At 35.7% G+C, this 22,068-nt stretch overlaps 1 protein-coding gene across 1 annotated transcript in view; it reads right to left on the bottom strand.

Moving 5' to 3' along the window:
- LOC122800248 (tetratricopeptide repeat protein 28-like) overlaps positions 1 to 21,306 on the bottom strand; it is a 761,532-nt gene extending 740,226 nt beyond the window's left edge. The window contains exon 1 of the mRNA XM_044069740.1: positions 20,875 to 21,306. Within this exon, the coding sequence (XP_043925675.1) occupies positions 20,875 to 20,916 (42 nt within the window). The 5' untranslated portion in view covers positions 20,917 to 21,306. The remainder of the gene's footprint in view (positions 1 to 20,874) is intronic.
- Positions 21,307 to 22,068: the final 762 nt, after the last annotated feature.

Below are 22,068 nucleotides of genomic sequence, written 5' to 3'. Positions count from 1 at the left end.
AAAAAATCACTACACTCCCATCTAACATACTCATGGGAATGCTCCTGTTCACATCCCTCATAACCTACTCTCTACTCCCAACACTTTTTCCTCTTTCCTTTTTCTCAATTCCCAGCTAGAAAATTAATGCTTGCTTCTAGCATAGTACAACTTATTTGTACCTGGCAATTTTTAGTAAAATACTAAAAAAAAAAAAAAAAAAAAATATATATATATATATATATATATATATATATATATATATACACACACACACACACACACACACACACACACACACACACACACACACACTTTTTAGTATTTTTGCCTCATTTACTTGTTTGATACTTTTTGATCTAACTTTTAACCAGAAATTCTAGAATGTGTTTCTCTATAATCCTCATGTAAACTATGTGTGGAACATAATCTTTGTATAATCTGTATGTGGAACATAATCTCTGTATAATCTGTATGTGGAGCTTTTCTCCCCAGGACTCCATTGAAAACTGGTTCTTTAGGCCCAATGGACTATCTTGGTTAAACAACTGCAAATAAATAAATAAATAAATAAATAAATAAATAAATAAAATAAATCTTGGGAATACATTAATTTATTTTTATAAAGCCAGCCAGTCTTGACATGGAATTTCATAAGTAGCCATTATCAATTGCTTGTCTAGAACGTTCTCTAATGCATTGCTGCCAACAAAAAAATTATGCTGCTCCCACAAAGTAATTATTTCTCTGTATATTATGTGAGGATAATTTTGTTATGGTAAATGGAACTAAAAGATCAAACCAAAGTTTTAAATCCATATTACAGTTAATGAATTTTATGAATGAGTTAAAGTAGTGATTAATCAAGTATGATTTGGTTGGTTTTATTATATACTGTATTGCATATTGATGTTTAGTAGGTACCAGGGTATGTGGACTTTGTTCATTATTGAAACATTTTCTATTAAAGTAGAATCATGTGTTAATACAACTGTGTGCAAATCTTTCCAACTGCCAAAATAGTTAGGATTTTTCCATTCCATAACAGTTTTGAGTATTGATGCCTTTATATATGATTCGATATCCGGAAAATTTAGTCCTCCTTTTTCCCCATGGTCTAATATGATGTATTAATGCTACTCTATTTCTTTTAGGAAACCAGAGAAACTTAAAGAGATAAACAGCAATTTATTAAAGTATATGCATCTCAGGGAATAACTGAATTGCTAATGCTACATAGAAACATTTGAGCAGTAATACCATTTTTATTAACTGTAGTCCATCTTCAAAAGTCAATAATATTCAATTTTTCGATTGTGGTTTTGATTATATTAATGATGACCATTTAATATTAACCAATTTAGATCTTTACATAAGACAATTCCTAAATAATTTAAAGTAGATAATAGTTTCTTTAAGTTGTATTTTGTTCTTCTTGTTCAAGAATAAAAATTTAGATTTGGTTTTATTGAAGTGCAGACTTGAAGTCATAATATTTCTTAGTTAGTATATCTAGTTTCTCTAAAGTTTCTTTGGAATTAAGTAATGTTAATAGTATATCATCTGCAAATAGCATTAGTTCGGAGTTATACTGGTTATATACATCTACTCCTCATTTTTTCATTACAGACTGAGATTGCAAGAATTTCAATAGCTAAAGCAAATAGAATAGGTGACAGAGGACATCCTTGTTTGGTACCTTTTGTTACAGAAATTGATTCCGAGGTGAAAGGTCCTAATTTGATACAAGCCAAATTATTTTTATATATATTTATTTGTTAATAGATGAACAAATAGGGGGGTTCAGATATTAATACAATTTTAAATAAATATTCCCAATTTAAGGAATCAAAGGTTTTTCAATGTCCAATCCTATTATTACTGCTTCTTGATTTTCCCTATTTAAATAATCAATGAGAGCGAGTATTCTTTTGATATAGTCATGGGTATGTCTATTGTGAATAAACCCAGTTTGATCTTTATTATTTTAGATAATGGTATTTTCATTCTATTTGCTAGAATTGACATGAATATCAATTATTATTTAACAAGGAGATAGGTCTATATGAAGCACAAAGATCTGAAGATTTATTTTATTTTAGAATTGGGGCAATTAATGAGTACTTCCAGGATGGGGGTATTACTGCTTGTGACTGAATTTCTAATAATGGTTTTATGAAAGAGGGAAATTATATTTGGGGGAAAGAGCTAATATAGCTCTGTGATTATACCATCGATTCCTGGAGCTTTGTTGCCTTTACTTTCCTTTATCTTATCAGCAATTTTTTCATAAGAAATTGGTCTTTGTAAGTCCATTTTTAGTTCTTCTGGAATTTTTTTTGTGTATGCAGAAATTGTGTTTTAATTTAATTGGTCATTATGTATTACCCCATTTTTAAAATGTTCCATATAATGATGTCTGAACGCATCAAGAATATCTCCTAGATATAAAATTCTTTCCCCATCTTTTCATAATACATTTTGCTAATATTATTGGCTTTGGAATGTATTTTTAACTCTTGAAGATCAATTATGCAAGTGTCTAGGGGAGGTTGATAGAGAGTTATTTTTCTAGGGCTAAATTTGTTTTGTTTTAAAATTTCATTATATTTCTTATTTAATTCCTCTACCTTCCTTTTAATTTCTGGAGAATTTTGATTTTTTTTTCCAGATTTTGCTGTTAAAAGTTCAGATTGTAAATCAAGTAATTCAGAATCCCATTCTCTAGCTTTGTTTTTATACCAGCTAATAGGTTTGCAAATATATAGGCATTTAATTAATCCCATATCAAGACTATGTTAACTTCTTTTGTATAATTAAATGTCTAAGAAAAAATGAAGTTCTGATAATAACCAAAGCTTAAATTCTTTGATTTTTGTTATATATGATGGAATTCTAGAAGAAAATGTTAATGGTTTAAATTTACTTTGGAAATTCAAAATTAGAGAGTTATGGTATGAAAAGGGACATGGAATCATTAAAAAAAAAAAAAAAAAAAAAAAAAAAAAGTGATATTTGCAGTTAGTTCCTGACCAACAAATATTTTATCAATTCTAGTTTATGTGCAATATCGACATCTATCTTTTGATGTGAGAATAGTAAAGATTTATCTCCTTTCAGTCTATTAAATGAAAAGATTCAGTCCATTTTTTAAAAGATTTTGCTATAGAGGATGTGCATAAAGGTCTCTTATTAGTAGTTTCAGAGGTGTCTAGAATACAGTTAAACTCCCCCTATTAAGTTTCCCTTACAGTCATTAGTGATAAAGCCCAAATGCTTTTTGACAGTTCCAATACCAGGGAACCAATACAGATTAACTAGGGTCCATATTCTACTGTTAAATTTAACTATGACCAAAGACATAAGACACTGTCTATCTTCATATTTATGAAATTCAGGGTTGAAATTCTTTTTCCAGAGAATTGTTACTCCTCATCTTTGACTTGTATGAAGATTGTGCTAAAATCATATATTCATTAGGGTTCCATACATAACTATCATTTATTTTGACATGTGTATCCTGAAGGAATACTACTTGAGCTTTGTTTACTTTTACATATTTCAGTAAATTAGATCTTTTCCTAGGATTGTTAAGGCCATTAGTGTTTATGTTAAATCCATGTCCAATTTTATATATATCTCTATATCTATATATAGGTCCCCGTCACAATGTCAACATTTCAAAATGCTGAAATTCATATGGCTAAGACCACATGATTGACATTTGAAATGCCGACAATGCGCAATGCGGAACTGGCATCTCCGTACAGTGCGGAACGGAAAGATTTCCATTCATGCACTGTAGTGTGATCTCAGACTTGGTATATTTAAGTTACGGGGGTGTGGGGGCGGAAGGGGGATTGCCCCCCTACTAGCAGTGTTGAGGTGCTTGTTTTTTTACTTTTGTTTTTCATATGTTTAACATTTCAAATGCCGATCATTTGGTCTCGGCCATAGGAATTTCGGCAGTTTGAACTGTCAATATATATATATATATATATATATATATATTTTTTTTTTTATTGTTGCTCTTAAATTACTCTGATAACATTGCACATTATGTTGACATTGCACATTATGTTGACATATAGTTCTTTAAATATTAAGGTCAAGCTTATTTCTTTTATGTACACACATAAAAGTTGAGTCAGGCTTTGAATAAAAAAAAGTTAAGTAATAAAAGATTTAAAGTAACCAATATATGCTGAACAATATCCCACTCTAAACATGGAAGGTTAGTCATTCCTAATACAACAGATACACACAGGTCTGTTAGACTATCCCTTATACCTTTAGCAATCAAAAACATCGAGCTCCATAAGAAAAAAATTAATTTATGGAGAGTAATTTAGAAGATAGAAATATAACGTTGTAAAAACATAACATACCAGGAAATACTATTTTATGGATTATAATCAATAAACTTAAGTTATGAATTGCCTGATCTGTAAATACCTAAGCGGAATTCTCATCTGTAGGGAATAAGTTTATATATAGATTTTAAATGAAGTTAAATCATTATATTTAATTATTGTTAATAATCAAATAAAATATTCTAGAGAAAATATCTTTCCATTCTAGCTTTCATTTTTTCAATATTTATATAGGTTATCTGATTTCCTATGAAGGGCTTTTAAATAGAGTTTTAAATATGATCACATCTACTTAATTATTGTTCTAGTATTACATACAAGTGATACCCATTGTATTCATAATAGTATCTACGTCGATATAAAAAGTGTAATCAGATTAATATATTAATTACAAAGAATTCATACAATTATATTACACAATACAACAGTTACTAATTCCTAGAGTAACAATTAAATTTTCCCCAATACATCTTAAACTGCCACTCTTCTGTAACATTTCATTACTTCCATTATGTGAGAAGAGTTAGTCTTGAATCTCTATGTGATACAGTATAATACTCTGTTAACTTCTTTACTTGCAAGGAGATTAATTAAAATTACTAAACATCAAACAATATAACCATGCATTTTGTTATTAATTTTTTTAAGTGTCAGATTCTTGTCTAAAATGAATTATTTGGTCTTTACCCATAGGGTTTGATTACTTTGATAATCTCCGATACTAATCATTCCATGAAAAGGTAGTATAAATTATTAGTATGTTTAACTGATATATTATTGTTGCAAGAGAAACCAGGTGCAGCTGAAGTGCCAATAAAAAATAAACGTTAAATGCCTACTGCCAGGCTAATAAGCTATTAACTTCAACAAGTTGAAAAGACTCGCTGAATAGTATTATGCTTTGTATGAAACCACTTAAATCAGACTTCAATAAAGAATATCGGAGTCTGGTGTCTATAAAGTTTTCCTAGAAGATTGCAACATTGTTCCTTAAACATGACAGACATTTAAATGACATGGCAACAGCTTCACTATCTGCTATAGGACCAACCTCAGAATTCGGATGGAATACACTAGGTAAGACTGCAATCCAAATTGTTGCTTGCTACAGATCCCCCACCATGCCCCAGGATTCTCACTACACCTTTCTAAACATACTGGAAAATATTAAGATACAACCAAACACCTTAATACTGGGTGATTTCAACTACTCTGCCATTAATTGGGAAAACTACTCGGGTACCAACTCCTTTTCCCAACGGTTCTTAGAATTCATAAAATCCAACGCCCTGGATCAACTCATCCATTGTCCCACCAGGGGAGCCAATATCCTAGACCTGGTCATTACCAACATGGGAGATAGATGCTCGACACCAGTAGTCACCCCCTCATTGGTCAGGTCTGACCATAAACAAATCACCTTTGACATCCACATCCCACCCCCCAAGTAAGGAAACCTCCTTAAAAAACTTCTCCTCCAAAGCCAACTTCATGCTACTGATGTCAGAAGTGACAAACTTCACAACACCCACGCAGACGGGATATGGAAGTTCGACTGCAGAATCCTACACTAAGGCACTGTACGAGCACATCTACTCATGCATGAATCGTGCCATCCCAAATAGAACCATGATGCTCTTCTCCAAAAAAAAGGAAGCCAATCTGGTGGTTCCCTGCTATAAACAAACTATACAACAGAAGGAAGAAACTGTTGCAGAAAAGAGGAAAATCCCAGGATGCAAAAAACTCCTTCACCAGCCTCAGTAAAAAGCTGAGATCCCTCATGAAATCCTCAAAAGCTAGTTACAAAAATAAAATTGCCAAAGATTCCAAAGACAACCACAAGGCATTCTATAGTTATGTCAAAAATCTAAATGGCAATGCTCAGATCTGCTCTGAGCTACAACAGAATGGCATTAAATATACTGATCCCAAGGATATTGCCAATATCCTGGCAGATTGATTTAGTGCCAACTTCACCCCCTCTCACACCTAAAGGGCCCATCTCAATACCAAAAGATTGCCAAATTCCAATAATCATGGCCACACAGGTAGAAACCGCATTCTCCAAAGCTAAGAATACAGCATCCATTGGACCAGATGACATCCTAGGCAGTGTACTACATGAACTACAAAATGAACTGGCACCTCACCTAAGTGTCATGTTTAATCATAGCCTCACCTCAGGCTTCATGCCCACTGAGTGGCGCACAGCTACAGTTACCCCACTCCACAAGGGAGGATCCACCTTGGATCCCGGGAACTACCGTCCCATCAGTCTGACAAGCCTGATCTGCAAGGGCATGGAACGCATTATCATGGAACTTATAAACAAAGACATTGGCAACCTTCAAACACTGGACCCCACCCAGTTTGGGTTTGTGAAGGGCCGATCTTGTCTCCTGAATCTGATTGACTTATTTGACTCAGTCTCCAGAGCTGTGGACGATGGTAAGGTGGCCGACACAGCCTATTTGAACCTCGCCAAGACCTTCAACACCATCCCCCACTCTGGAATTATAGATAAACTTACTAAGCTGGGCATAAATCCCCAAGTCACTCGATGGGTTGCCAACTGGCTTACTGACAGAACCCAGACTGTAAAAGTAGCCGACTCCAAATCCAGCTCCAGACAAGTGGAGTACCTCAGGGTTCAGTCCTGGGACCACTCTTGTTTGGAATCTACTTCTCTGAAGTACAGGCCAACACTAAGGGACTCTGGCTAACAAAGTTTGCAGATGACTGCAAACTGGGAGCCATTATTGAATCCCCAAATGATGTGAATATTCTACAAAAAAGCCTTACAGAAACAGATGCCTGGTGCCAGAGCCATGGGCTCAAACTTAATGCCAAGAAATGTATAGTTATCCCCTTTGGAAAAAAACATGTACCCATGAATGTACAATTTTCATATGAAATTTTTAGGGTAATCATCTTAGGGGCCCTCACTGAGAACATCACTGCGAAATTCCTTTTCTGAATGGAATCACAGTCATTCATTAGTTTCATATATTCAATGTTTTAGTTTAGATACTGCTGATTCATGGATGAAATGCTAAAAAACTGATTTCAAAATGTTATGTTTTGTCAAAGTTATGGATATTTGCTGAAAAAAAATAAAAATTTTTCTAGACAGTATTAACTAACTAGGGAAGCCACGGTGGTGCAGTGGTTAGCCTTGTCGCCTCACAGCAAGAGGTTCCCTGGTTCGATTCTCAGCTGGGGTGCCTTGTGTGGAGTCTGCATGTCCTCCCTGCGGTCACATGGGTTTCCTCTGGGTGCTCCGGTTTCCTCCCACATTCCAAACACATACAATAAGTGGATTGGACACACTAAATTGGCTGTAGGTGCAAGTGTGTCATGGTACAGATGAACTACAGCAGCAGGGCTAGGCACCCGGTGGGGTAAACTTTGGCTTGAGGAAAAAAGAGAAATTAATTTAATTTATAAATCCTAACAAAACCATTATTATACAACTAAAAACAGATTAAAACTGACAAAAAGATTAAAACAAAAATTTGAGTACAAAGGAAGGAAGGCAAGATACAACCCCCTTCCCACACAGATTCATAAAAACCCAAGCAAATTATCTAAAGCCTATACATAAAAAACTTAGCTGACAAGACAAATTGAACAAAGTCAATGGAATACATTATCCTAACCTAAAAGCACAGAATTAAATTTAAGAAATTTAAAGGAGTATGGTATATATCACACATTAAAAATAAAATACCTTTTACTCTAAGATTAAAGGAAATCCATGTTTTACTAAAACTTGGTCATTAACGACAAAATCCATTCCCTAAATCTGCAGTACAAGATAATTATGCATCACACACACACACACACACAAGACCGTTATATAATATATTTTACATAAGTAATACAGATACACATATACTAAATTATATGAAATGAAGGTTAACCATCCAAAGCCACCTCAAAAAAAAAATATCAGACTTGATTGCAAATAAAAAAAAAACTATCCCGTTTGATCATATGGCAAAATACTAAACTAAGAAGAGATTTTAAATGAACATTATCTACAAAGAGAATTGTTTTGTTTTTTCGGCTTTTTCCCCGGTTAGGGGTTGCCACAGCGGAACTCCGGTCCGCTAATGATAATAAAGCTGTAAATGCATAAATGTCATGATGATGGTTTGGATATAGTAGTCTGGCTAAACAAATACTCTAGTACTTGTAAAAAAGAACCACTATCTAATGATGCATTTGTTTAAACAAAAATATGGTAAAACTTTTTAAAAAGGAAAAGAAATCCCGTAATCGGATCATTACTAGTGTTGAACTATTGTTTGCATAGTTAAGTCCTTATAAGGAATGGGGGGAACAAAAGGTCAATACATTTCCTCAAAATGTTGCCTCTTTAGTGAAATAAATTATTACAGAGTATCTAGTAGCATGCCTTTCTCTGGAGGACATATTTAGAGGTTTGTTTCAAGTTGCAGAACTTATGAGTTTTGAGTTTGTTTTTGAGATGCAAGAGTCAATTGTTTTGTATTGTTTCCAATTGGACCATTCAAGTTCATTCATTTTTTTTTTTAATGAAGGCCAAGTTATGTTAAATGTCTTATATGACAGCTACTTGGAAATCATTCAACCTCTACTTTGACTGTTTTGAAGAAGATGTTTTGCCAATTCATGAAGGAGTTAGTTCAGAGATGCATTTATTTAGTATAGTGCAGAACTTTTCTTTCACATTTGTGGTAACCTGAGTAAATTGACAAAAAATACGGATATGAAACTATAAAATTAGTGAGCTGTACTATGGAAAGAAAAGCAAAACAAGACTTATGAAAAATCACTTAAAATTTCAAAAACAGGCTAATCATATTCAGCATCTAAAACTTTACTGCATTACATATGTGTGTATGTATATATATATAAATATTACTTAAAACGTTTCAACAGGATGTCAAAAAAGGAGAAAATTATTCACTTGGCTTAACATACCCAAGAAGAACCAAGCTAAAATGTACAGCAGCAGTTGACAGGAAGACTTTAATAATTTGCTCCTTCACATAAATTCATGGGTCTACAGCAGTAATGGCTTCAATTACCTGTCACATCAACAAAGTCATAGTGGATACCCACAAACAGTGAAAGAAGCAGAGAAAATATTAATGTGAAAGAAACCAGCATCATATGTGTGGGAAGGGTGACAGAGTTATTAATACCTAATGGACTTGGGACTTTTGACTTGTACAGGAGGAGAGTACACATCATATACTCTCTGAGAAGACAGTTCATCTATGTCATTATGTACTCTATCTTTTTGAGAAGGCAGGCCATCTATAATTTTAAACTGTGACATTATTGGGTCCAGACCTAATACCGTGCTCTACATTATTTATGTAGATGCACCAGCAGTAAATAGTGCTAGAGCAAAATAGTTATGTATCCTTGATTTGTACAAGTATCATTTCTAAGATCTTTTATGTCAGTTGTACTGAGTGTGTGGAGTTTTCTTGTAAAAGTTTTATCTTGATTGGTTTTACTTTACTGGCTTAAATCATTATGAAATATATCTCACAGTCATAAGCAAAGTATTTCAAAATTACAACCCAATCACGGACAGCTGCCAAACAACTTTACATAGTCTTTTCTTGTGTTAAAAGGCAGGGATATCTGCTTGTAGAAGTTTACAGTGTGCGAATCCAGAATGGTAGGTCGTGTCATGCATACAAGTAGTACAAAAACGGTGGCCTCAGCATGGCTCCTTGTGGGTTCTTCAGTATTATTAGACAGTTTTTACAAAATGTCACTGTGAAAATATGTTCAAAACCTTTCTTTTTTAATAGACAAAATGGCAACAAACGTGTAATGTGAAAAGCTATGCAAAGCCTGCAGTTGTGTTTCAAGTATATGAAATATGACCAGATATACAAAATATGTTTTCCTGTAGAAATGCAACAGAATCTACTCTGATTCCTAAACTGCATTTGTGGGTCTCGCATCTATAAGAAGATTGTTCCATGCTATACCAATGCTATATAGGAAGCATCTGTTCTTAAAATAGATAACTTACCAAGTACAAAGAACACAACCATTATTCCTTGGCTTTAGATTAACTGTGTTAAATAGTGGACTCAACACAACAGCTAATTTTACATACCTTAAAAATGTAAATGTGAATTATGAACAAACCAAATTGATACAAAGCAAGAATGACTGTAAGCATTCCTGCATAGAACACAATCACCAAAGGCAGTGTTGAACCGCAATCCAGCTTTGATTCACTGTAGTTATGGTTTAAAGACTACAGTACTGAACATGAACATTTCTAACATAAAAAAGTATGCTCTTCTCAAACAAAACCAGTCACTGCCATGGTGATATTGAAACATCTAAAGATTTTTTTACCATAACCTCTTCAAGCAGTTTTGTTAAAATATGATTTGCTTGGTCCCATCATTGACAATAACTTAAAGTTAGAAAAACTTTAAAACAACACTATGTAGCCTGTACAGTGATAACTGAATATTTTAGGAGAGCTATAACTTAACTACTGCTAACATGTTATTGTTCCCATCATTTTTTCTGCACATCTTCTAACCTTCCACTATCAGCTACTTTACAAGCTTGAACTGGCTTAAAACAGAGTGGGAGATTTGCTTCAGGAAATCATAGCAGAATGCCACGGCTTACCCTTTCATGGACTCAGATGTTAGTGTTCAACCAGTAAGCATTAATAATTAGACATCTTTTCATAAACTCCTTTGCACCCCCCAAGTATCCTACTTTGGATAATACTCTATATTCCCACTTGGCTTGATTTGGTCAATACACTAATGTGGCAGAATATAAACCAACTCATTACAACTTATAACTAGACAGTTAGTATAAATACCAAAAACAAAAAAATAAATCTGGAGACCATCACTATCCAGCAGATAGTGGAACAGGATACCTCATGCCTTAACGTAGATCCTTGAAAGGAAATCATTTAAGATATTCTTGGTAAAACAACTACAGGTACAATGGAACCAGTCACTGTAGTAGGACTTACTGCCTTAATACTGAAAGGTGTGCGCTCTTAAAATCACATTGTGCGCTATTTCATAACATCTAAAAACTGTTCTTGACACATACAATTTCATCTAGTTTGCCATAGGATTCACAGAAAATGTGAATTTTGACAACTGGATACTATTGGTCAATAACAACAAGCAAATAGATACAGAAATAAATTCCAGTTTGATTTGTCTGTGGGATGTGGGAGGAAGCCTTAGTTCCTGAAAATAAACTACACAGACAACTGAGGCATGTAGCTCCTGCACTGAAGGCGCTCCAGCTAAAAACTGAACTGAATTACAAAGCTACAAAACCTATTGCTAATGATACATTGTTTTCTGCAGAGAGTAAGACCTGGCACCATTACAATACTATTACTAATACTTTCCAAATCTAAAGTTGCTTCACACCAAGGTAAATGAAAATTTGATATTCTGGCAAGATACATAACTTCCTAAACTTTGAGGATGCACAATCTTTGATTATATTAACAGCACAGACTATCTGTACAAGGACTTCATGTGGGAGGTAGTAAGGCTTGTATCCCTAGAACAACACATTTCAATGGGATAATTCACGTTAGTTTTCCTGGAAGCATTGTTTTACAACTATTCATAACACCTGTGTGTGTACACGTGTATATGCATGCATAGCAAGCAAGTTACCTCACTGTCAAACTTTCCTAAAAGTTATTATTTTACAAGTCTTTATAACGTGTGTGCACGCACACACATATACACACACACACACACACATGTATGGGAAGCATGTTCTCACTATCAAACTTTCCTGAAGTCATCTGGTAAAATTTGGGGAGCTTCATATTGTTTAGTCTACTAAAGTAACTGCACTTATTTGTAAGTCAAGTCAAAGTCATAGCAAACTTTATTGTCATTCAGATCCACACAGTGCAGCTAAACAAAATTATGTTGCTTTATTTCCAGTGCAAGAAACATACATACAGTTATTATTTAGTAATACTAGGACAGACACGCAAGAGACATTATATGCATAAAATGTGATATTAGGGTAGTGCATAAGTAGATATTGCACAAACTTGAATTTTCATATTAACGGGTACCTGTGAAGCAAAAAATATTGCACATTCAAGTTTCAGGACAGATGAAGATTTGGATAATGAACTAAAGTATGCTACTAGTAACAGTGATCTCAGAATAAATGGACATGAGAGTATGTCATTTACTGGATTAGTCAAGAGAATATTCAGTTAATTGGTTGAAAGAGCAGAATGGCTTCTGACATGCCTGTTAGAGTTCAGCAATCTGGTGGAGAAGGGGGGGAAAAGCTTCTATTACGCCTGGAAGTCTTACAGTGTATGCTGCAGCAATATCTACCTGAGGAAAGGTGGGACAACATACCACAATCAGGCTGGGTATGGTCATTTAATAGCTTTCTAGCTCTTGCAATATACCAGGATTCATGTAAGTCATCCAAGGATGCCAGTGGAGAGGCAAGGATTCTTTTTGCTGATGCTACGCTCCAGAGAGCCTTACAATCTGAGGCGTTACAGTTCCCATACCATACAATAACGTTGTTGGTCAATACACTCTCAATGGTTACCCTATAGAAGGCTTGGAGGATGGACTAGGACAGGTTTCTTTTCCTCAGTTTTTGTAGGAAGTGCAAACATTGCTGCACTTCTCTGACAGTGTGATTGGTGTGCACTGAGAGGCAGGTCCTCTGATTTGTGTGTACCCAGGAACTTAGTGCTCATGACTCTTTCTACTGCTACTCCTTTGATTTCCAGAGGTTGATCCGCTCTCTCAGACCTCCTCAAGTCCACAATCAGTGCCTTGGTCTTCTTGATGTTCAGTGCCAGATTGTTGCTGTCATACCAGCCAAGCAAATGTTACACTTTATTCCTATATGCGGTTTCCACTCCGTTCTTGACAAGACGTATGACTGGTGTCATTTACGAACTTGATAATCCGGTTGGATTCATATCTGGCTACACAGTCATATGTAAGTAAGGTGAATAGTACAGGACAAGACAAAGCCCTGTGGTACACCCATGTTCAGAGTTCTGATTTTAGAGCTATTATTTCCCACACATACCTTTTGGGGTCTGTCTGTGAGAAAGTCTAGTATCCAACTGCTCAAAGGGTGTTGATGCCCACTTGGATTAGTTTCATCACAAAGTTCTGGGGAAATGACAGTATTAAAGGTGGACAAATAACATCCTGACATAACGGTCCTTATTTTCCAAGTGAGTCAAGGTTTCATGAAGTGCTAAAGAGATGGCATCTATTGTGCAGTGGTTTGACCTGTAGGCAAACTGCAATGTATCTAGTGTTGCACGTATGCTTACTGAGATGTGGTTATTGACCAGCCACTCAAGTACTTCATTACTGCTGTTAGTGCAACTGGGCGATAATCATTCAGACATGCTGGTTGCGGTTTCTTGGGTAAGGGAATGATAGTCATATTCTTAAAGTATCTGAAGAACTAAGAGCAATGATAACATTCACCTAGTTTTCGCTAGCTATTTAAAGATGTATGGAAAAAATATAATTTACCTTCATTCAAAATGTACATTGTCATCAATAAATTTACTGGTATTGCTCCATACTTATTTTCTTGTTGGCTAACTGGAGAGCGAACTGTCCCTTCTTGGTCCCTTTTTAGCCAAGGCACAGTAAACAAAGGGAAAGGTAAATGCACATTTTACTGCAGTCAATAAACAATTTTTTGGAGGTAGGGAGGAAATTTCCATTCCCAGAGGGATATGAGAACACACACACACACACACACACACACACACACACACACACACACACACACACACCATACAGTGATCAATGGTCATGTTTGTTTAAGAGGATCCACTTTCAAATCTCGAAATACTGTATTTCAGTATCTCAAGACCATAATCACGAAAATCCACTACAATGAAAGATTAGAAAACTGAACATCACTATACTAAAAGTTCATAATACCAAATTTTCAGTATGCGATTTTTTTTTTTTTTTACCCTCCACCTTGCGCAGAAACCACCTCATGAAATACTGCTACCTCAAATCTACTCTTCTGTACAAAGTATACAGCAATGTACAAGCATAACTCATGAACATAAATTGAGTTCACAAAACCATGTTTTTACATCTGTAACAACTGCCTTCAGAAATTCAGGAGTTGAATACACACATTTCTGTTTAAGTATAGTCTCAAACTTCACAATACCGACTGCCAAAATAACAAACACCTAAATACAAATAAGACCTTCCTCCCTCCCTACATCATCACAAACCACAACTAACACACCAACAAAACCCTAGTAATCTACATTTAAGCAGGAGGTCAAACCCACCTGCATTCCCATGTGCCGGGGCAGTGCCCCCCACACCCCCACTAATTATAGATATCAACTCTGAGGTTGCACTACCACTAAGAAAACAACAAACCTACTGTTACATGCCCTACACTTCCACTGTACACTTTCAAAGCCATACACATGAGAAACACACTATACATCTACAAAAACCACCACTTGCAAAACTAACATACACTCACTGTCACCTACCTACCCCAACCTACTCCCAAACTTCCCAACAAATTTAAACAAAGCATCTCTCTACTAAACCCTTACACACTAAACGACTTCCTGAAGCTTCCGTACATTATTACACATCAGCCACCATATGTACAACCCATAAACCACTTCATCTTAAAGGGACAGCATAAAATTCACAAAACTATGCACTACAACTACTACAGATTTGACACTCAGATTCGTTATTCTGAAGTTTCGAACAGGATTCTTGACATTTTCGTCTCAACATTTTGAATTTCGCTATTATAATGTTTTTCAAGATTCAAAAGTAGAGCCGTTTAAGACCTCTCTAAAAACTTTCCTGAACAACTCAAGGCTTTGTTCTTGTAATTCTCTTGGCCAACACCTTTTCCTCCCCTTCCCCTGAGATCCATAAGTTACAGCTGTCCTCTAATCTTCATCCTTTAACTCAGCCCCTACACCTCCTTTCCTGACATTTTTCTTTCCTCCTGTTCTTCCCTATGGCTTAATCATATTAATACTAACCTTCCCAGCCCACCTAACTTACCCATTCCTCCTCTGTTTTCTAGCACTTCCTGATATATCATCATTCACCTAATACAACTATGTTCTAATTCTTTTCATCCTTCTTCAGTCCAGGGCAGATGTATCATTGCAATGATTCTATCGTCTTAAACCACCTACATTTTCCAACTGGTTTGCATCATGACCACTATGCTATCTTCATATTTAGAACTCTCTATCTATAATGTTGCATTCTCCAAGTTTTTCTCCTTAGGCCTCCACTGAAAAGGGGGCTTTTTGCCCAGTTGGACAACCCCAGTTAACAAACATCAATTAATAAATAAATGAATAAAACTTGCACCTTAGAGCTGTGAGGCAGAAATCTTACCATCAGGCAGCTATTGTGCTCTGTCCTTGCTACTTACTGGCATAATTCACCTCCTCTTACAAGGTCTGCTTTCTACATGTAATCACATACAAATATATATCTACCACACAATTGAGGTATCAGAGCACTCAAGATTCCAATGTCAAATACACAAGACAAAAAAAGGAATGCATCTTTTTTGTCATACTCCTGAGATAGCTCAATGCTTATAGAAAATAGATTTCAATAAGAAGCAAGAAATAAAGATCTGTGTAATGTGCACTTTTCATCCATGTGCACTTTACATTACCACTTGTTGACCAGTCGTCCATGTGCACTTTACATTACCATTTGTTGATCAGTCATCCACCCTCATTTTCAAGTAGAATGTACACTTTCAACCCCACCACACCGCCACATTCCTGCTTAACAACATTTAACTTTTCATCTGACCAACTATCCAGGTATCAACTAGATTCTGCTGAGAATATGAAAGAGCACTCATTCATCTTTCCAAGTACTACAGTCATTGCAATGCCCAACCTCATTTTCGACCTTTAATTAACAGAAACATTTTAGTGCATAACTATGTTACTCCACAGAAGAAATCCTTTCCAATGTTACTACCAGTGTTGATCCTCTTTCCCTGTACCACCTAAGGATAATATCTTACGTTTTTTTAGGAACCTTATTTGATTACTATCAAGTTAGAAAACAAAGAAATAATGGCTGAATGATAACTTTTTCCATTGTAACTGCTAAACGACAATGTGTCTCACTTCTCACATTTCCAGCACTGCATGGCTGACAGAACAGTAAAGGAGTTATATCAGATGGTACAAAGGGGTGGAGTAGGTGAAGAAATTGCACAAAAAGCCAGATAGGGAGGAAGGTCCACATATATGTTCTAATTTTCAACATCAGTATAAAGACTTCTTGCAGTATGTTAATCTGAGTGATGTCCGAGCTATAGTATCACTCTGGTAGATTCCAAGCTGGAAAGAGGAGGAGAATATGACTGTCCTGTCTATCTGCACGTCGTGGGTAAGCAAGAAGAATGTAGCTTGCATGAAATCATACCAAATTACTGTCTCCAATATTACAACAATGTCACTGCATTAACAGCAGAGACTATCGTGACTAATGCATGCAGACTGGTGCAAATTAAGAAAAAATGTCTGCCATTTTTTTCTTTACTTCACTGCTCAAACAGCAAAAAATTATTATTACTAATAATAATCATTCTTATTCTTAAGAAAGAAGAAAAAACAATCTTGATTTGGATTTTAACCAGACTGTCATCTGTTAACAGCCATAGTATAAGATAGACCAACAAAATAAGTGACTGTCACAGTTGCTTTGTGACTTAATGTACTGGGTTATAACCTCAAATGATCCATACCACTACAGGTTATTCTCACCAGGTTCTGTTATCATATTCAGCTCTGAAATTAAATTCTTCAGTAAAGTATCCAAGTTCAAAACATGTTTAACTATCTCAAAATTGTGTCAGTGAGCTTAACAAACAACTGTTTTCCTCTACCACGATGCTTATAGAGTCTACTAGGTATCTGAAAGTTGGTCCTATAGAGCCTTCTGCTATACCAGCCCTCAACTTATTATGCATGGTAGTACTTTCACAAAGGGCATAATAGGGAAATGGAGCAGTAATGACTTGCGAGTGTTTTAGACCTACCTTTATGCAGAGTGGCATCAAAAAAATGTTCTATATGAGAGCAGCCTAAAGAAACACTAAATACCTCATACAGAAATGGCACCTATGCATTTTAGAACTTCATGCACGCATCTACACCACAGCATAACTTGGCACCTAAGTAAATAGACTTACTTACCAAGGGAAAGAAATTCTACCCAATCAACTGGGCTTTATTGCAAGTGGAAACATACTGCAAGGAAGCACCTGACCTTAATTACTGCACCAAGATAAATGTCAACATCTGTACTTTTTTTATCATCTGTCATTAATTTATCAGCTTAGTGGCAAGACAGGGAACATCAGTGTGCACAGTCACTGAAATAAGGTAACTGTTACATCTGCCAAACATAAGACAAACTTCAGACATTCTAACCTCCATTAATGGTCGGCATGGAAGTTACCCCCCCCCCCATGACTTTCCCAGATAGAGCAGTTCAAGGCCTATTTGCAGTATTATTATTCCTAACAACATTTATATTTCCACATGGGTATCTTTATGGCAAAGAGTAATAAAGCTCAAACTATAAGGGACATTTTAGCACATCTTGGCAAATGGAGGAGTCAGCTGGGGAAAAAAGCTATAGGTAGCCAATGGCCTGCACACCTACCTCGAGGAAGATTTGGAAAGACTTCCTACTTAGGAGCTGCCACAAAAACTTGACTGTAAGGTAGTTCCTGAGGTGTGTGCTTTTACAGCACTGTATACAGAAAGCCTGTCATACTATTATGGGAATGAGTAATGTGTACCTTGCATGCCTGACTCATGTTCCATGGTATAAGCTGAAGAGAGTGAAGGGATGGATAAAAGTCAAGCCTCACAAGATGAGATAGAGAAAAAAAATTAAAGTTCTTGTACTAATTGGTAAAAGACTATGACCAGATGTGCTTGGGGAATTTAAGGGTCAGCAGGTCAATGGGATAAATAGACAGGTTGGGCAGAAACAATGCACTGCTTCTAAATCCATTTTGCATTTTTTACATAAATTTTAAAAAGTGGTTTGAAATACAGAACATTAATTGAAAGATAGTAAAATAAAAAAAAAAAAAAAAAAAAAAAAAAAAAAAGAGAGACATATTTGCGAAAAAAAAGCTGACATAAAATTTCCATAGGTGAAGATATAGTTAGGAACACATGCCATGTACAACAATAAAAAGCACTGCCGACCAATGCTGTCTACTCAGATAGATTTGTCAAGTGAAGAATTGCTCTTCTGAATGATTTTACATATAAAATCTGTACACATCGTCACTGGTAAACTGCAAAATTTAACAGAGAGTGACATTTCTATCACAATTGGATACTAGGAGGACAACAAAAAACAAATGCAAAAACATTAACTATTACCACTGGTCATGTTCACAATAAAATGTTTAATCTTAAGGTACTTTTTTTTCAATTATTTGACATTTCAGTATTTTGAACAATTGCAGAACAATGTAAAGCCATGTATGCATGTTGTAGAGTCAAATTTGTCACCTTCTACAAGACTCAAGTCAGCACTTTTGCAGACATTTTCATATGAAAACACATAGCATGGTATATCTTGCACATTTATATTTAAACAAGACACCAGCCATTGCTTAAAATATTTTACAATGCATCACTGCTAGTTTATAAGACTGACACATAATAAACACCAACACTAAGAATCCAAATTTTTACACATCTGTGTCTGCAAAACATCAGTGCAGCTTGCAGAATCAAATGCAGGAGCACCCTCACACTTTTTCATGATAGTAACAGAGACTTCAGTTCTAAACAACATATATTCCAGGCTTCAGTCAATGAAATGCAAAGCAATTATTTCTCTGCAAAGAAAATACAAACAGCATGGTTAAAAATTCACAATTAAAAAAAATACTGGATATAATATGCTCAAGAGATGGTTCTGTCATTGTTTTTAAATGCATCTGCAACAAATATAAATTGAAAAGAATCAACAAAAATCTGGGTTTGCACAAAACAAAGAACTCGTTAGAATATTACATGCACGTCTTATCCTACAAAGAGCTACACTGTTGCTGTTACTGCATACCCTTGATAAAGCATTAACATTTACCCAAAAAACAAAGCAACAGAAATTAGAAATACTTGAGCCCAGAAAGTTTAGCCACTGTTAACATAATGCAACACTCTGCCTTTTGAGATTGGCCAGGCCTTCTAGTGGATCCCAAGGTACCAAGTAATCAAACTACCCGAACCTGAAACCATGGTTAAAAACATGTACTCTTATCCATGGCAAATATGCTATTCAAATAGCTAAAATATGCAATTCTTAACATGGAATGGATTTTTTCTCATTATGCATGCATCTACATGTACCTTCAATTTTGAAATAAGCAGTCACTAAATTGATGGAATCAGTGTACTGCACAATGAATAAGGAATTATACAAGCATACTCAAAGCCCTCATAAGATAACATTTTTCTGGGCATTTCTCAGAAACATAATAGCCCGGAATGCTTACAACTACCTAAAGTAATGTCTACATTACAGATGTGTGTATAGTTGGTCACATCTAAAGGCAGTCTTTTTATGGGTGTAGAAGTACACGCCTAAAACTATTCTGAGCATTTAAGTGTGTAGAGGGCAACATCTTAAGACATGTTCATTTTTAAAATGTTAGATGGGTAATATAGCAGTTACACTGAGGTTTAATACAGAAAAAACATTTCTGGCTACAATTCTGGTTCCTGATAACAGATACAGTTTCAATAGACACACAAGTCTAGTTAAAAAATTAATAGGACACTTATTTGGATAACAAATGGGTAAAGAACACCAGAGCATTCCAGTTCAGTGTGTACCATCAGTTCTAACTATACTACAAATAAGAAAAACCAAACAAATTTACTGCAATATTTACAAAAAAGTGTTGATGTCATCTAAGTAGTCACCTAGAAATGTAAAGTTATTATGGCACACCATTCAAAGTACAAACAAACGGGGTAGGGTCCCTAGGGGTAGCTATAAGCTAAAAAAAAAAAAAAAAAAAAGCCTAATGAGTGAATATGCGCTCAAAACTAGATGCCGCCTAGAGACATCCCAGTGCCCACATGTCAAGGTACATATTGAGAAAAGTCAGCAGTAAACAAATACAAGCCTTGGCCACTGATACAAACTCCACCATGCCCCGTCACAAGCAACGACTCAATTAAAAGAGATAAAGATACCTCACGCAAACAGAAGGAAAAACAAGAGACAGGACTTCCCCCAAAAGAGCTGAGTTACACACTCCTCCTGGTGTAGAAACCCAAGACCCAGCTCGTGTTTAAGTGCTGGATATAAACTGCACATTAGTGACGAATTAGGAATTCTGCCAACACAACGCCGGGATACAATGGCAGTGCTGCGTCTCTCTTTCCTACCTTGTCTCGCCTTCGAGAGCCTGCCGCCTGTTGCTGCTCCATCCCTGCTCACCGGGGACCAGTTGCCTGGTTTCACAGCCTTAGAAGGGACGCTGGACTTCCTCCCTTAAAGTTACCACAAGTCACTCCGAAAAAAAAAGGCTGTCCCAACCCCCAAATCCTTCCCTGGGATAAGCAGGCAACAAAACAAGCCACTTAAAAACTCTGACGGGTATCCTCGCTTTACTTAGAAATTGATAGCATGGAAATAACGGTTTGCAAGTTACACATTCCAACAAAAAAGTTCGCCATGTTTTGAGATTCTTAAACGCGTTTTTCTACTTTTTTCTTTTTTGACGGAGGCTGACTAGAAAGCCTAAGCTGCAAGAGCCTACTTTTCCAACTCGCTCTGCCCCCTCCTTCCTTTCTTACGCAGCAGTTAGCTAGCTAACAATGAGCTCAACCTTGGAGTTGGGTTACAGTGTAAGTACTGCGCTCAGGCTTCTCTCCTTTTTAATTGAGTTTTTCATTATACACATACGCTATATTTTTCATTGATTTAACTGTTTATTCGGCATATTTATTCACATATCCCAGCTGCAACAATTAATTTGTGATTGTTAAGTTTCAAAAATAATAGCTTCAAACACTCTTGACTCGCTTTCTGATTCAGATAAGCTGGACCGGGACAAATGCATTTCTTTAACGTTACAAATAAAAGTATTTAATTAAAGAGAAATGAGGCTGCTCGTGATAGTTTGCAACATTGCAGTTAAGCAAGCAGAAAATTGTACACTTCGCTGCTAAAGACACTGAATTATTGCAATTTAGCAATGGCATTATGGTTTTGTTCTCTATTCAGACACTCCCGTCTTCACTTTTGTTAGATGTCTCACCTTTACACTTTTACGTTTATTAAGAGCATTCAAGCCTGGGGTTTTCCATGACATGAGACATAAAGGCAAAACAATATGAGGCGCTTGGTACAGCTTCATTACTTTCCACCCAGTCACAAAGATTTATGTAATAAACTTAGTTTATTAAACTACTACACTTGCATGCATGTCACCTGTTGTCCTAGTTCCTAGAACCAATTCAATTTACATAAGTCAAGTGTTTGATAAAAGCTTGGCTGACAGCAAGATTGTACCTAGGGTCTACCAGGAAAACTACACGAGGAAAGGAGCAGAAGTCTGAAAGTGGCCTCATAAGGTG

This window comes from Protopterus annectens, chromosome 4.part0, assembly GCF_019279795.1.
Source record: "Protopterus annectens isolate FY-2018-M chromosome 4.part0, PAN1.0, whole genome shotgun sequence".
In the NCBI taxonomy this organism is placed as follows: Eukaryota; Metazoa; Chordata; order Ceratodontiformes; family Protopteridae; genus Protopterus; species Protopterus annectens.
The sequence above is the reverse complement of the archived record's forward strand: the minus strand, read 5'-3'. Positions and strand labels throughout refer to the sequence as shown.